Raw genomic sequence first — 15,761 nt, forward strand, 5'->3', positions numbered from 1 at the left:
AGTTTGGGCACCTGCACTTCCAGAATTAGGGAAGCATTCGTTCCAAGCTATGGAAGATAGAAGAAACACGTGGATATTATCTCTGAGGTTATTTCAACAGCAGGTATCTATGTCACTCTTATGGTGAAAGACACAGACTTGAAGGCCATGGAGGGGGAAACAGATTTTGAAATACAAAAATGGAGGCTGTACAAAGGCTTAGAGGGTTCTTCTGGGGAAAAAAAAGTGCATTTGGGCTTAAATCTGTGTGGTAAATTATCTGTTCTCCCCCTGGTGCAGGCAAGTAATTCCTCTCACTTTAATGGACAATTTTATGGCTGCTAATAACATTTGTAGCTTAGATAATGACAAGGATAATCAAATCTCATGCTTGAGGGCATAAACTGATTGCTGCGGGGGTTAGCAACAAAATCGCCATTGCCATGTATTGCACAGGTGTATTATGGGATAGATTTCCTTCCTCCAAAGTAGAAAGGCATTGGTGCCTGCCAGGATAACAGATTGGATGATTGTCTGTGCTATGGAAATTACTGGTTTGTATGCATGGGATTTAGAGAAAGAGGAAGAACCTCTTTGTTTCAGCATTACAGAATATGCAACCCAAAATGCCAAGTGAGCAGGGGCTGCAAGATGAATATTGATGCCTGTCCTAGCAGAACAGCTCTCTTAGAGCCAAATTCAGCCTTGACCACCACAAAGTCCACTGTCAGACAGCAAACGCTGCTGTGCATTCAGCACAGCATTTAGAAATATCCACTGAGTGCATAATCCCAGAAGCAGAGGGTTGGGAAAAGCCCCAGTAAACCATTTGACCTGTTGCAGGATGCTCAGCTCCTCGGTCCATCACTTAGGGGTTACTCAGCTCAGCAGGCAGCTCCTGCAGAGCAGCTCTCAGCCACTCATTCCTAGGAACACATGGCTGGTTGGGCCTCCAAAGGTAACTGAGCCCATTCAAAATTGAGGCAGGCTGAAGTATACCAAACCTCTGTGTTTTAGACAATTGTTAAACCACTTCAGACAAATATCCCACTGCTGGCACTCTGGAGATTCCTTACAGATCATGTTATAGCTGTTTTCACAGCTGATGATCAACCTACATCTGGGTATGTATGCAGAAAAAACATACCAATGTCCTCTTTACAACAACCTTTCCCATGTTTGAAGCTGCTATTATTCCCCCCTTTCACATCTTTCATATAGGCTAAACAATCTCTGTCCACTTCACACTGAATACAGGTTAATTTTTCTTTCAGCATTTTGATTTTTGTCATCCTTCCCCAAAACACTGTGTGCCCAAAACTGCACTCAGTTTCCAGGCTGAAGCATTTTATCAGCATGATGTTGTAGTACTTGCATCTAGTCAGTTTATATCATTTTTTTATGTGTCTTTGATATTTTCATCTTCAGTGTAATTCTGTGCACTTGACTTTATTGAATTTCATCATATTGATTCCAGACCATTTCTCCAATCTAACAAAATCGTTTTGTATTCTGCTCATGCCCTCTCAGTGCTAGCCACACCTCACAATTAATGTGTGTACTCTCTGTTCTACCAGACAAGCCAATAATGGGAAACTTGAATAGTACCAGCCACAGGACAGACCCCTGTATGACTGCATATGTTATGTCCATCCAATCTGACAGAAAAACTATGATAAATATTTCTGCATTTTTTAATCCTATTGTGAAATTATCTGGTGGCAGATTTAGCAGATCTGTGGGCTTGTATTTTCTGCCCCATTTACACCTGCACAGTGTATGTTTTTTACACATGTGATAAGCCCATTCACTGTCCAGCCTCTAGTCCACAGTGTGTGTCCATCCAGATTTTAAAGCCACCTTGCAGTTTAACCCAGTCTAGGATTTTCTACTGCAATTATGAGAACTCAATGCTATTATCATGCCACATATGTAATAAATGTCACAACCAACTGATTTTCCCTCTCCATCAGCTATCTGCTGGAATAAAAACAACCCAGAGAAGTCCAGCATGAGTTACTCAAGAAAAACTCAGGGTTGTTCCAGCCTGTCCCTTGTTATCCCCTAGGTACTTTCAAGCTGATTAACAGCTTGGTCAAATATCTTTCTGAAGATCAAATTTAGGTTGACTGAGCATTAACTGCCCATGTTCTGTCCTGTCCCTTTTTTAAAGATAGGCAGCATGTTTGTTTTTCCCTGCAACAGCCACTGGTAGGGCTGTTCAAACAGCAGCCATAAAAAGCTGGTGACACTGCTAACACCGAACAGTCGCTGTTAGAGAAGAGCTTTGATTCTTATCCCGATATTCAGCTGGAGACAGAATTGTAGAATGCACTGATAGTCCCTCAGGGAAGCCCAAACCTTCAAAAAAAAGAAAAAGGACAAGATAAACGTACATAGATCCCAAGCAAGATCCAAGGCAGACTTCAAACAGCCTGTGTGTTTAGGGAACCATTAAAAATACAGAAGGAGGCCAGTCCATACCTTGCCGCAAGGCAGGACAGAATGCATGGGTCATTCCTGACAGATGCTTGTCCATCCTGTTCTGCAAGACCTAGCAAAGAAGAGCCCAGGGCACCCCTCACCAACACATTTCTGTTTCACAAGTATCATTGCTAGAAAGGTCTTTTTTTCTCTGTCACCACTCTAATGCTTCCTTACTGTTAACATTTCTCCTTATTCACTGTGCCACATTCAAGGTCTTCAGGAACAGATCTGGAGTTTTGGTCAGATTTGAAATGCTCCACAGGCTGGATTGTTGCAAAAGAGACCACAGAAATAGTTTTTTAACTCCTCATCACCCAACCTGCAGTCAGGCTCTATCTAGTTATCCAGATCACACATGCCCAAGAGCCAGCAACCCTCACCATGAGAGCTATTGCTGGACTCCCAGAGCCAAGCTTGCATCCTGTGCCTCTTCCTCTTCAACACCACCAGCCCTTACTGTGTGTGATCCATCTTGGGAAAAGAAAAACCTCCTGAAACCTTTAAAAAGAAATCTATGTTATATCAAAATGCCAGCAGCATACCTACATCATAAAGACACTGATTTCAAACATCAGACAGCAACAGCAATGAAGCAAGTCTGAAACTTTATGAAAAATTGTCTCTGGTGCCAGTCCAGCAAGTCAAACCAGACCTGAATGCAACCCACACAGCATAAACTATCACAAGTACAGGAGTGGTACAAGGTCTTCTGAAAGAAGATATAAAAGGGGGTGGATATCTGGGGAGAAAAAAAAAAAAATTAATCCATTCTGAATCATACCTAGTGCTTTTCACTCATTAAAATAAACCTCTTGGATGTGCAGTACATTCAGTAACTGACTTGTAGCACTGCTAATTTGCCTGTGTTAGCCTACATCTCTAGGTATCAGCTCATGCTCTTTCCTCTGACTGCCAGAGTGCACTCATTAAGGCAAACACATTGCTGCTGAAGTACTAATTGTTTTGAAAAGTGCCCTTTAAATAACAGGCCTTTTACTACTAGGCAGGATGTGTTTTAAGAACTTAAGCCTTTGCTGCCAAAAGACTGGATGATCATTTTTTGTTTGTCAGAGAAAAATACCAGAAATTAATTAAAAAACTGATGGCATCAGTACAGACGGAACAGAAACCACCTCCTTCCTCATCTTGGGATCTTCATTCCCACATGGAACAGCAAAAGAGGAGAGAAACTCCAAAGTAGAGAGGTCGGGAAGACCATTGAATTGTCAATATATCAGTTGAAAGGTCAACTGAAGAGTTCAGGTAGAATCACTGGGATTTCTGGTGCTTCCAATGGCACAGATCCAGTGTTGCTGTTTTAACTATCAGTTGCCTAGAACCAGCCCTATGTAATTTCTAATACTCCTAAGTATACTGAAAAAAAAAATACCAAACCAGAAAAAAAAGAAAAAATAAGAGAGAAAAAAAAAGAAGAGAGAAAGAAGAAAAAGGAAAGAAGAAAAGAAAGAAAAGAAAAGAAAAGAAAAGAAAAGAAAAGAAAAGAAAAGAAAAGAAAAGAAAAGAAACCCCACACAAACCAAAAACAGAGACATATTTGGTGTCCACAAGCAAACAAACAAATCAGGAACTTTTTTAGAGGACATGTCAAAGTGATGGTGGGTGGATAACTTTAAATGTTGGAAGAGATGTTCACTCCCCAAATGTTGGTCTCCAGACTACCACATCCCAAAATACAGGGGTTTTTTTCCTCTTTGGCAGTCTGGGGCAATCCAGTTTTTTTGAAAGCCTAGTATATGTGATGATCCTGAATAATGCTGAAAGAGCATCCTTCTACTGTTTCTAGTTCTCAGCAGAAAATACAAGATGTTTTATTCTGTAAGGAACTCTTCTAAAATTCATGGTTTACTCTGGAAGCCCAAGAAGTCCCCAAAGGCCAGAAAAAATGTGAGCAAGCATTGAGACTTCAAGTCACCTCTACAAGTATGAGATGTTTTTCTGATGCAAGATTGTAATGGAGAGTTCAATCATCTTTATTTCATGAACTGTTTTTAAATATTCTTGATGCAGTATCTTACATGACACAGCCTGCATGCAGAGCCTTATGGTCAGGGCTCTACATCCTTCCTGGTGCTGGAATTCATTTTATTGCAGTACAGTATTTTATATGTATCCAGAGCAAAGTTAAATTAAGCACCAAACTGCAGATTTCTTAGAAATTATTACTGCTGCAAACACTGTTTGCACTGGGTGAAGTCAGCCTTGTTTCACCAACAGTTCAAACTACTAAAAACTAATAGCAACTGTTCATTAGTTCAAGTAATGGAGATATATGCCTTTGAAACAGGAATATTTGACACCTTTTCCTACTGTGTCTGGTCCTGAGAAGTTCCATATGGGTGTGAAATGCAGCAGAGTGACAAATCACAACTCAAGTAGTTTAGGTTTGTTACAACATTTAATTTCTAACAGAGTTTCCATAGCCTGTGTTGGTTTAAACATAGGAGGAGGACATCCTTTCCAGAGGACATCAAAAGAAAAGAGAGTGAAAGACATAAAATATTCTATCTCCACCCAAAACACCCCTGTAATGAGTTAATGGTAGCACACATCTGAAATTGCTGACAATGCCAATTGCCTTGGGAGTGGATCTCCTTATTTCTATCTTCCCTTCCATATATCACGAATATCCCTAAATTGGGAGTCCATGAGCATTTCCTCAGAGCTAATCTCCTGCACTACACAATTAGAAAGAGCTGCAGCAGGTTTCATTCATCAATCTGTGCCCTCAAGCTCCCTGTGAAATTTTTCTGCCTGAGAAGGAAGGTCCTCTTCTCTGATGGGAAAGCAAGGAGACAGCTTCCCATCAGAGACATTTTAACCCCACTACTTGCCTGCTTTTCTCTGAAGCTCTTTTTTTTTTCTTCTGGTGCAGGGAATTGAAAGGACAAAGCAGTCTGCTCCCTCCTAATCATCCTAATAAGTAACAAATACAGGAGCCCTTAATAGAGAGATTCCTTTCACTGGCATGCCCTAATCACCTCCATAATGAAAGCAGTTAAAGAGGATATTGAACCCTTTAACCAACTGATAACTGCCTAAGCCTCTTGTGGCAATTGGCCAGGTATTAATAAAAAAAAAAGTCATTGAACTCCTTAAAAAGAAAAAACTGCGAAGAAACTTCAGGGATTATTCCCCTAAAAAAAGAAAAAATATAACTGCACATTACACTTGAGAAAAAAGAAAAGCATCTCAGTGGATCAGAAAGTGGTGGATCAGAAAGTGATAGATCAGAAGAAGTTGTTAGCTCTCTGGGAGTCATGAAAGTAAGGAAAACACACAAACAACAAGAAAAGAACCACATACCACCACAAAAAAAAAATAGAATAAAAACATCAGCCTTCTTTCTCAAAGATTTCTCTTTGCTCAAGTTTGAGGTATGCAGTAGGCATGTAAGTTTAGCCTTTCACTTTCAATTAAAAAGACACAAATTAGTATAAATGTCAAAATCAACATCATTATTAAAAATAAAAAAAAATGAAAATTACATTTAAAGATATTTTCCATTAGTTGGTTTGCTATAGAATATAGCTTCTTGCATTGAAGAATTCCTGTCAAATAATAGCCTAATCCAAAACAACTGTGATTCAAAATATTTTCTCTGTTACTTATAAAAAACCTCGGATCAGGCCTTTATTTCTGGGTTTGGGGTTTTGGGTTTTTCTTTTCGTTTGTTGTTGTGCCAAATATTGTTTTATAGAGGAGATGTCCATAAACACTCTCACTTTATTCAAAGGAAGTGCTGTAGCTGAAACACCAGCAATATCAATTTTAGTTACAGCTAATCAAGTCACAGACACCTAGGGGGTATAGGTAGCATGGTAATCTACCTAAAATCAGCAGATTCCACAGACTATAATCCTGAGAAAATAACAAATTATAACTGATTTGCATTGCAGCAATGTCCATGGGGGAAATTTCTGAAGGAGTCCACAGCTTCATCCAAAACTATCCAAAAAGAGAACAGGCCTGCTACACACAGCAAACATCTGTTGCAAGTCCACAGTAACCTCTTAGCTCCACTTACAGGCACCAAGGACTCATTAGTTGTGCATCACCAGTAAGTGTCCTTGCTAGTATCTGTTAGAGGGGAAGGGGATATTTCATGTGGCCTCTAACTATATCCAGACAAGGACCTTCAGTAAAATCCATAGCAAGTGGATACCTGATAGCCTAAAGAGCCTCTGACAGAAGACACATAGTAATAACAGAGATAATTAGTCAGAAGAGCATATGAACCTTCATGAAATAAAGCTCCAGCTTCTGCTATTACTGTATGTCAGAAGACCTAGGCTGCAGGAGTTTGCCAGTATCACCTTGAACTCCTTATGGATCTCTGACTTTGGTTCATCTCCACTGCTCAGTCTGGCTGTAAACTCATGCCATGTCATCCAAAAGAGAAAGAAGTGAGCAGTTTAACAATCAGAAATAGCTCCCAACCTGAATCTTCAGAAAGTCATTTTCTCTTCTTGTTTCTAAACTGAGGGTAATTTTTACACAGAAGTGTTGTGAAGGTGAATCACCTAATGTCAGTACAGCATTCTGAATATAAAGTTCTGTGCAGCTCCAGCTCAAAGCTATGAGAAAGGATTTCAGCATTTAGGGGGAATATGCTCCAACACTGAAGGAACTGAGCACCTCAGCTCACATGGCAGTCGAGGAAACACAACAGCATTCTCGGCTGTCCTTCGTGCCAGACCAGCAGCATCTGTCCCAAAACTCATGGTGTCCAACAGGGAAGCTCTCCATTAATCAGTTTTCCTTTGGTCAAGCCTCATAGTTGTGAAGCTGTCCCAAGAAAAAGCAAAAGGTTTTTATTATTTTTATTTGAAGTAGGCATAAGCCTACTGGAAACAGCTAAATTTCTTTCCTTATTCTTAGTCAAAAACACCTTCTTTCGCTCCCAGTTCTGCCCTGTGAACCTCTGCTTGCCATCCTTGTACCAGCAGGATCATCTTCTCCTTCAGCTAATTTCTTTCCCAAAACACTTACCAACACCTCTAACCTTGACTGTGGGTAAACACAGACATTTCTATTCTGACACTTGCAAGGGTCTACTGGCTAGAAAAATAATCAATAAGCAAAGACCATAAGGTGGAGAAAATAGAATTTCTAATATCTTTGTGGTTTTTTCTCTCAAGAAAAACAAGTTAACCCAAGAACTACTAGGTTTCAAGAAGTAGAGAAAAGAAGGAAGATTCAGAAAATTGTAGAACATAATGGCTGATAAAAACTTCAAGAGGTCAGCCAGTCCATTTTCCTTCCCAAAGGCAAAAGCAGCTTCAGCTGATTCATTCCTTGGAAATTTTTGTCTTATCTCTTTTTAAAACAGTCTCCTTAGGCAATCTTTACCTGCACACAACCAACCTGACATCAGGGAAGAGTTTTCTTCATGGTTAATCTAAATCTCACTTGCTTCAGATAAAGAAAGAAGTTATGAGTAGTTAGTAGGAAGTGAAAGAGCACCAAATCCTAAAAAACTACAAGAGATTAATTGTGTTGTTACATTAAGGAAATCTTCAGACACCTCCACCTAGCTCAGTGGCCAGAGGTTTCCCAATATTTCCCCAAAATTGTTTTCCAACTCTTATTATTATGTTTGCACTGCCAATAATCCATACTGTGGGAGGTTGCAGCTCAACATCATTCTGAGCTGTAATTTTTACTTGTTTATCAGTGACTTTTGAAGAGTTTTTGCTGAAGTGCCCCTGGCAGTAATCTGAGGTATCATTGCAAAACCAGTTTTCAAGAACTCAAGAACTTTATCCACAAACTTGAGAACAGTAGCCTCTTCTTTGTTGGCAGAACACTATTCTGGCGGTTTTGGTTTTTGTTTTTGTTTAAGTAGCCTCAAAGTCTTCTTTGTTGGCAGAACACTATTCTGGCGGTTTTGGTTTTTGTTTTTGTTTTTTTTCCTAATTTTCATCAGACAAAGGATATAGTGTGAAACAACCTTCAAGACTATTCTAGTTTTGCAGGGGAGAAAAATCCCACATGCAGTCCTTCTTCATGGGGCTCACTGTAGCAGACCTCCTTCTTGCTTTGGAGATACCACCAGCAGATATTCAGGTCCTCATCATCCAGCATTCTCCACTAGAACTTCAGATGGCATAAATGAAGAGGTTTGTTACTTCAGTGCCTCTACAAGCATTTGTCTCACCAGAAAATCTTGTTCTCTGCTTTCACTTGAATTTATTAATAATTGATTGGCTTAATCTACTCTGTGCTTGTTTGGTTTTTTAACAAGACATGACCTTCATGGTCCTGGCAAGTCATGAATGCTGCAGTTAATTGACCAAAACATTTGTGTCTTTACTCTTAATCTCTTCACTTACATGTCTTGTTTTGTTCCTTTCTTTTTTTTCTTTCTATTGCAGGTTGTCCATCTGCCATGATTCCCTGCTCAAACCTTTTCAGTGAACTGGCTCTAAATATTACCATCCATCAAAACCCAAGAGCAGACTCAAAACACCAGAGGTTAGTTTTAAAAGAGGAGCAACAGATAAAATAAATCACTTGTGAGAATACTTCAGTCTTTTTCTAACCCAAATTAGAGACACCACCGCACTACTGAGTTGTTTTTACACCCATTTTATGGAAGGGCAAAATGAGAGAAAGAACACAGAGACTCAACCGCTATCCCAAAATGGATTTAAGCATGTGTTTGCTTAGTTCATTAATGCAGGTTCAAACTCCCTGTCAGGACACCATCTGCTAGAAGTATGAAATGTCCTCATCTGGATGCAGACAGCTCCTGACTGTTTGGCTACTCAGCAGCCAACCAGCTGTCAATAGGTGGATGTTCCATTCACCATTACAGGCATTGCACGACATTATTTTAAAAAGTATTTTATCTGAATAGTTCACTCACTGCTTATAGTAGGTTGAAAACTGAAAACAGAGGCCTAAAAGTTAGAAAAAGAGACCCATAATTCACAGCAAAGACTGCCTTAATTTTGCTCCCCTTACAGTCACTTCTCAGGAAAAAATAAATGAAAAACAATTTTCAATCTGTTTGTTGTTTCAGTTCAATTTAGGGTGACACAAGCAGATTTCAGTTCTTTACATTCTGCACAAACCTCCAGAAATATTCAGTGTTTATTAGAGTTTGGTGGTGTTAAATCAAGAATGGCTATCACCCTTTAAGGCTGAAATGATAAAGTGATATCCATACCAATAACACGTTTTGACAATGTTGACACCTGCTTACAGAGAAGCAGTTTAAAGACCTATGGAAAAGGGCATTAAAACTTGCTACAAATCCTAGAAATAACCCTTTGTTTTTGGAAGGTGGTGTTTTCATTCATAGTATCAAGCCTTTGGATGAACTCTGTGGCATATTCTACAGCGTATCTCATAAAAGACAAAGAGCTAGATGAAGAACTTCATTAAACCACTCTTTTTCATCATTTTAACTGTGCAAGTGGAAATGGATAGGAATTCATTCTAGCTCACTCTGAAACAAGAACAGTCCTGAAATGAATGCAGCACCTGGTGAGAGCCAAAAAAAGCTTATTAACTCTTTTTGATCCCCTAAAAACTTTTACACAATTCAAACATAGCCAAAACTTTGTAGAAGCTGGGGAAGAAGAAGGGGAGGGAGAGAGGATTTTCTACTAATTGATTTTAAGAGCAGACTCATTGAGTGTTGTAGCACCTGCTGTTGTCAACATTTCCATTGCTGTGTTGGTTTAAAAGAAAAAGAAAAAAATGAAAGAAAGAAAGAGCAAAAACATTGCATCTGAGGAATAGAAACACATATTTTGCCCCTGGTTAAAAAAAACAAACCCTGTTTTCATATACTTGATTAGCCCTCACTTTTTTACTCAATACTCAGCTTAACAAGTGAGCAGTAACCCCCAACCAGCCACCAATAAAAGCCAAATACCATAGATTAGAGGAAATGAGAGACTTGACCAAATCTCAGTGTTTTGCCTCACACAGGAGATTTTCAGGTTTTCACGGTCCCTTCCAAACAGGTCTTTAAGGATGCGTTTCCACGGGAAGCAACAAGCTGCAGAGCTCACCCGAGGAGGGGAGTCCAGAGCTGCGGCGACGGACGGGAACCGAACCCGAGCACCACAGCCCGAGGCTCTGCTGGAGCTGTCCCTCCAGAACAGGGACACTGCCGGGGCTGTCCCTTCAGTACCACGGACAGGGACACTGCCGGGGTTGTCCCTCCAGAACCACGGACAGGGACACTGCCGGAGCTGTCCCTTCAGTACCACAGACTGGGGACACTGCCAGAGCTGTCCCTCCAAAACCACAGACTGGGGACACTGCCGGGGCTGTCCCTGCAGAACCACGGACAGGGACACTGCCGGGGCTGTCCCTCCAAAACCACGGCCTGGGGACACATCCGGAGCTGTTCCTCCAGTACCATGGACTGGGGACACTGCCGGAGCTGTCCCTGCAGAACCACGGAGAGGGACACTGCCTGAGCTGTCCCTCCAGTACCACAGACTGGGGACACTGCCGGAGCTGTCCCTGCAGAACCATGGAGTGGGGACACTGCCGGAGCTGTCCTCCAATACCACAGACTGGAGACACTGCCAGACTTAGACTTTGAGTACCACGGACAATGCCAGGGGTGTTCTTTCAGCACCACAGACTGGGAACACTGCCAGAGGTGTCCCTTCAACACGGCAGACTGGGGGCATTGCTGGAGTAGTCCCTTCAGCACCAGAGCTGCCAGAGCTGTCCCTTCAGCCCCATGTCTCAGGGGCAATGGGGCACCCGTTCCCTGGTCTGGGGACACTGTTGGACCTGTCCTCTGGCACTGGTAGAGAAGCACTGGCCTCTTCCTGGCTACTGATGGGCCATGGCCAACCATAAACGCCTTTGATTAAATTAAAGCCACAGTAGTTGAAATCAGCACAGCGAAGAGGTAATCGCTCCAGACATGTTGCTAGCATGGCAATATCACAGAGTACAATTAAGTTAGATATAAATTAGTCTGCAACCATATGAATATTGCTCGACTTTGTGGTCCACCGATTCCTATCACTGTTTTGTCTGAAGAGATGTTTTGTGGAGATAGAGATACCCTTCCAGATTAGGCAAGGTCTTTGTTCATTCTCTTTTAAAGGTCAGCCTGCAATGATATTTAAGACACACTTTTGCAGGAGTATGCACTGAGTACAGCAAGTTCACCAATGCACACCCACTGTATGTGCTTCTGGAAGTCTGTCCAGGTTTTAGAGGGAGAAAGATGTATATGAGAACATACACATAGATTTGAAAATAAATAACCAGCACAAAATATTAATATGAACATTTTAGATCACTTTCCTGTACAAGAAACATAGATAAGAACTCTTATTTTTCTAAGAAGTTAAATGAAGTAGTTTTTTGGGGGTTTTTCCACCCGTGAGACAAATTAGTTTAGGAGAAATAAGAAATTAAAGAGAAATCTTCCATGCTTACTTTTACAGACTAGCTGTAGATCAGATAACATCATGAAGCCACTTTAGTACTGAAGAGATGGTACAAAAAATAGAATTGCATTTGGCAAGATGCAGAGAGCAACTATTAATAAACTTTTGAAAGACGGATCAGATATCCTCCCAGAGCACAGCTTCCCAAGTGAACAATTGTTACAGAATGTCTGTAACTTTCTGCACCATTCTTTATCATCAGTCTTCCTCCCAGTGGTTCCCTGTTGCTATACACATTTTTAAATTTAAACAATTCATACATCCCAAAGCACCTCTGCCTACAGAAATGCATTCTATTCTCTGCATGATGAGGTACTCCGAGCTTCCTAAACAAAATCCAGCCCTCTGAAGGAGGAAATGTTACAACTTCTCATGCAGGTTGTACTTGTTTATGGGTAAAATACCATCAAAACAGCAAACTACTGTACAAACAGCCCTTTCTACCTGTCACCCACAGAGCTTAAGAACGCAGCAAGTATTGCAGGCAGCTCCTAGGCAGGAGTACAGGGCACCATGAGTACACAGGCGTGTGTGTGGAAGGCTTGTTGTTACACAGAGGAGCACGACAGAGCAGTATTCACTTAGCACACACAAGTGGCAAGAGACAGGCTGAGGAAGAGAGACTCAGTGGTCAAAGGAGGAAAGAGAGTTCTGACATTGTAACCAACAGCGGGAAATACAAATCATCAGCCGAAGTTGCATTCTACTTTATATTCTATAACCTGATAATATATGCATTTGTATTAATATAGCTAATAACAGAAAGGTAGAGGAAATTAACCCTTAAATATCTTATCTTTGTAAGGGCAAATAGGTTTTATACTGTCAGATGGTCTTTCAAAGGAAATTTTTTACTGCCCCAGGTAGAATATAGTCAAATACAAACATAAGCAGACACTTTTCAAAGGGCAGTGGACAGCACATTCTGCTGAAAACTCACTATCTTCCAGTGTCAGTGTGAAAATTTATTGCAACAATCCCTACATGGCAAAAAGACCAAGTCCTTCTGTATTAATAAGAGAGCTAATTTCATGTCCTGTTATGTATAATGCACTATCAAACAGCCACTGAGTTAGAGGAGTCTTTTCAGACCTCCACAGATATTAGAAGTTCTGTGAGAAAAACATTATCAACTACCTTAGTAAACCCACCTTATGGAACACAAAACCAGCATGAATAAAACCTGCTCATCCAGCCAAAGCCAGAGTTGTAGTACAGTTCTGTGTGCACTCCGCAGCCTCTAATCATCGTGGTATTTATTTTCATGGCAGAGAAGCAAACTTTGTGGCAAATTCTCAGCTTTAGCCGCGGGAAGCTGGGAAGTACAAAATGACAGCCTGTGACTGTGTCCACTGACTGCCCCTTGACTGTCCTGGGAAGCAGCACATCTGGGAAGCTGGGCAGCATGGATGTGACAGTGGGCATCATTCTGCCTGTCAGACTATGTGCCCACAAAGGCAAAATGCAGACTGTGACCTGTTGTCACATCAGACACTCCAGTTGCAATAAAAACTCCAGGAACAAATTGTCAGTGCCCAGGGTTTGAGCACAGCTGTGGGAAACACCAACCCTGCCCTTGCCGACTCCAAAACAAAGTTTGCAAAAGCAGGTCTATCCGTGCCTGGCTACATTAAGGGCTTTCCCAGCTGATCCAGTTCCCATGCCCTCATCATTTTCATTCTCCTCCAGCTGCTTTTTGCCTAAGTTTTCCCCACGTCTCTTAAGGTGGAAGAAGGAGTGTGACAACAGGGCCTTCTTCCTGAGGGGAACCCCAGGAGTGTCACTCTGCCTCTTCCCTTTTCCTCCCTCTCCCTCTCCATCCAAGCCACAGCACCATAGTAGCCACCTGGACAGTGCCAATACCCCTAGCCAGACCAGCCTCACTCTTCTCCAGACACACAAGAGACAGAGGATCCATCTCCAGGAGAAGAGGTGCAGGACACCCTCAAGTCCAACAAGTGCCCAAGAAGAGCATTAAATTACATAACACGGGAGGGAAGCAAAAATACTCATCCAGCACAGACACCCTTGCGTGCCACAGCCTCCCCGCCCCTCTCCCTTTTTTCCAGCCCGGGAAGTTTTTGCCCCAACCCCGGCCTTGGTCCCACAGGGTCTCCCCGAGAGGAGTCACTCACCGATGGTCGTGATGACCGTGATGGCAAAGTAGAAGGAGCCGGCGAATTTCCACTGGACTCCGGCGCGGTGCGGCTCGGACTGCATGATCACCAACTCCAGCTGCCGGTAGTCCTCGCTGGTGATGTTGTACTTTCCTTTGAGCCGGATCTCCTCGGCTTTGAGTTTCTCCTCCTCCCGCATCTCGTTGTCGGACTCCAGGGCATCAAAGACGGCAGCCCCGACCAGCAGGTAGGTGAACGTGCAGATGATGAGGGACAGGGTCCGCACGTTCTGCCTCTTCATGGCCGCCAGCAAGGGGCGAGTGAGGGGACCATGTCCCCCCCTGGCCGCCCGGGGTTCCGACAGGCCGCAGCAGCTACAGCAGGGGAGCAGCTGCCGGGGGGGCCGGCGGCGCCCGCCGCCGCTGCCGCCGCTCCGGGGCAGCTTGTGCTGCGGCGGCGGTCGCTCCCCGCCCGCCTGCTCGGGCTCCTGGGAAGAAGAGAGGCACAGGAGGCTGCTGGAGCGCCGGGACCAGGTGCCCTGAAGCCGGGAAACTCTGCGCAGGACCTGCCCAAACCAAGCCGTCCCAGTGCGCAGGGCCATCCAGGGCACCCCCCGCTCCTCCCCAGCACCGAGGCCAGGGGCAGGGGGTCCCCGCCGAGGGGCCGACGGCCCCGGCACGGAGTCCTGCGGCGGGCGGGTCCCCCCGCGAAGTTGGCGCGGCGGCGCGGGGAAGGGTCGCCCGCAGCCCGGGCGGGGCGCGGCGGGGAGGCGGAGGCCGCCGCCGTCCCAAGTTTCTTCAGGCGGAGCGGCGGGGCCGGGGGGAGCCGGGCGGCGGCAGCGCGCCCATCCGCGGAGGAGGAGCGGGGCGAGGGGAGGAGGGCTCCCGGGCTCCGGCCGTCGGGGACCCGACCCGCCCCGGCCCCGGCTGCCTGCGGGAGCGCCGGCCGGGAGGGTCGGGACGGGCTGGCTGCTCTATTCCTTCCGCCGCGGTGCGCGGAGGGCGGCGGGGAGCCGGGCAGCTGCTGCCTCTGCTGCTGCTGCTGCCTCTGCCTCTGCTGCTGCTGCTGCAGGTGGCCGCGGCGTGAACCGAGCACCTGCCCGGGGCAGCGGCGGGGCGGGACGGCGGCGGGCGCTGGCTCCGGCCGCGGGCTGCCGGGAGGAGCGGAGAATCACTGGCAGCTTCCCCGGGGAGCGCGTGAGGGCAGCTCGGCCCCAGGCGGACACAAAGACGGAGGCGAGAAGAAAAATAAGACCAAAAAAAAAAAAAAAAAAAAGAAAGAAAAAAATGAAAAACGAAAAAGAGGCAAAAAGGAGGGAAAAATGAAAGGGTACTTTCACGGCTGCTACCCCGGCGGTCGGAGCCGGGGCTGCTTTATTTAGGATGGTTTTAGAACAAAGCCGTTAAGAAAAAGAGCAACCGTCCTCCTCCTCCTTCTCCCGGGCTCTTGACATCATCTCGGGGAGAAGCGAGCCCGCGCCCCGCAGCCATCGCCTGCGCGTGTGTGTGCGGGCGTGTGTGCAGGCGTGTGTGTGTGTGTGTGTGCCCGTGCCCGTGCCCGCTCCGGCGCGGGAGGCGGGATGCGGGATGCGGGAGGCGGGATGCGGAGCCCGCCCCGGCCCGCCGCGGGGAGCGCCTTAACCCCCTCGGCGCCGCCCCGGTAGGGAGCGGCCGCGGAGCTCCCCCGGCGCGACTGCGGCTCCCGCCCTCCTTCCCCGGGCTCG

The 15,761-nt window shown here is 44.7% G+C and overlaps 1 protein-coding gene across 1 annotated transcript in view; it reads right to left on the reverse strand.

The window, feature by feature from the left end:
• KCNK9 (potassium two pore domain channel subfamily K member 9) overlaps positions 1-14,639 on the reverse strand; it is an 88,197-nt gene extending 73,558 nt beyond the window's left edge. Inside the window, exon 1 of the mRNA XM_041479439.1 lies at positions 14,057-14,639. Within this exon, the coding sequence (XP_041335373.1) occupies positions 14,057-14,639 (583 nt within the window). The remainder of the gene's footprint in view (positions 1-14,056) is intronic.
• Positions 14,640-15,761: the final 1,122 nt, after the last annotated feature.

This window comes from Pyrgilauda ruficollis, unplaced genomic scaffold, assembly GCF_017590135.1.
Source record: "Pyrgilauda ruficollis isolate IOZ18807 unplaced genomic scaffold, ASM1759013v1 scaffold48, whole genome shotgun sequence".
Lineage (NCBI taxonomy): Eukaryota > Metazoa > Chordata > Aves > Passeriformes > Passeridae > Pyrgilauda > Pyrgilauda ruficollis.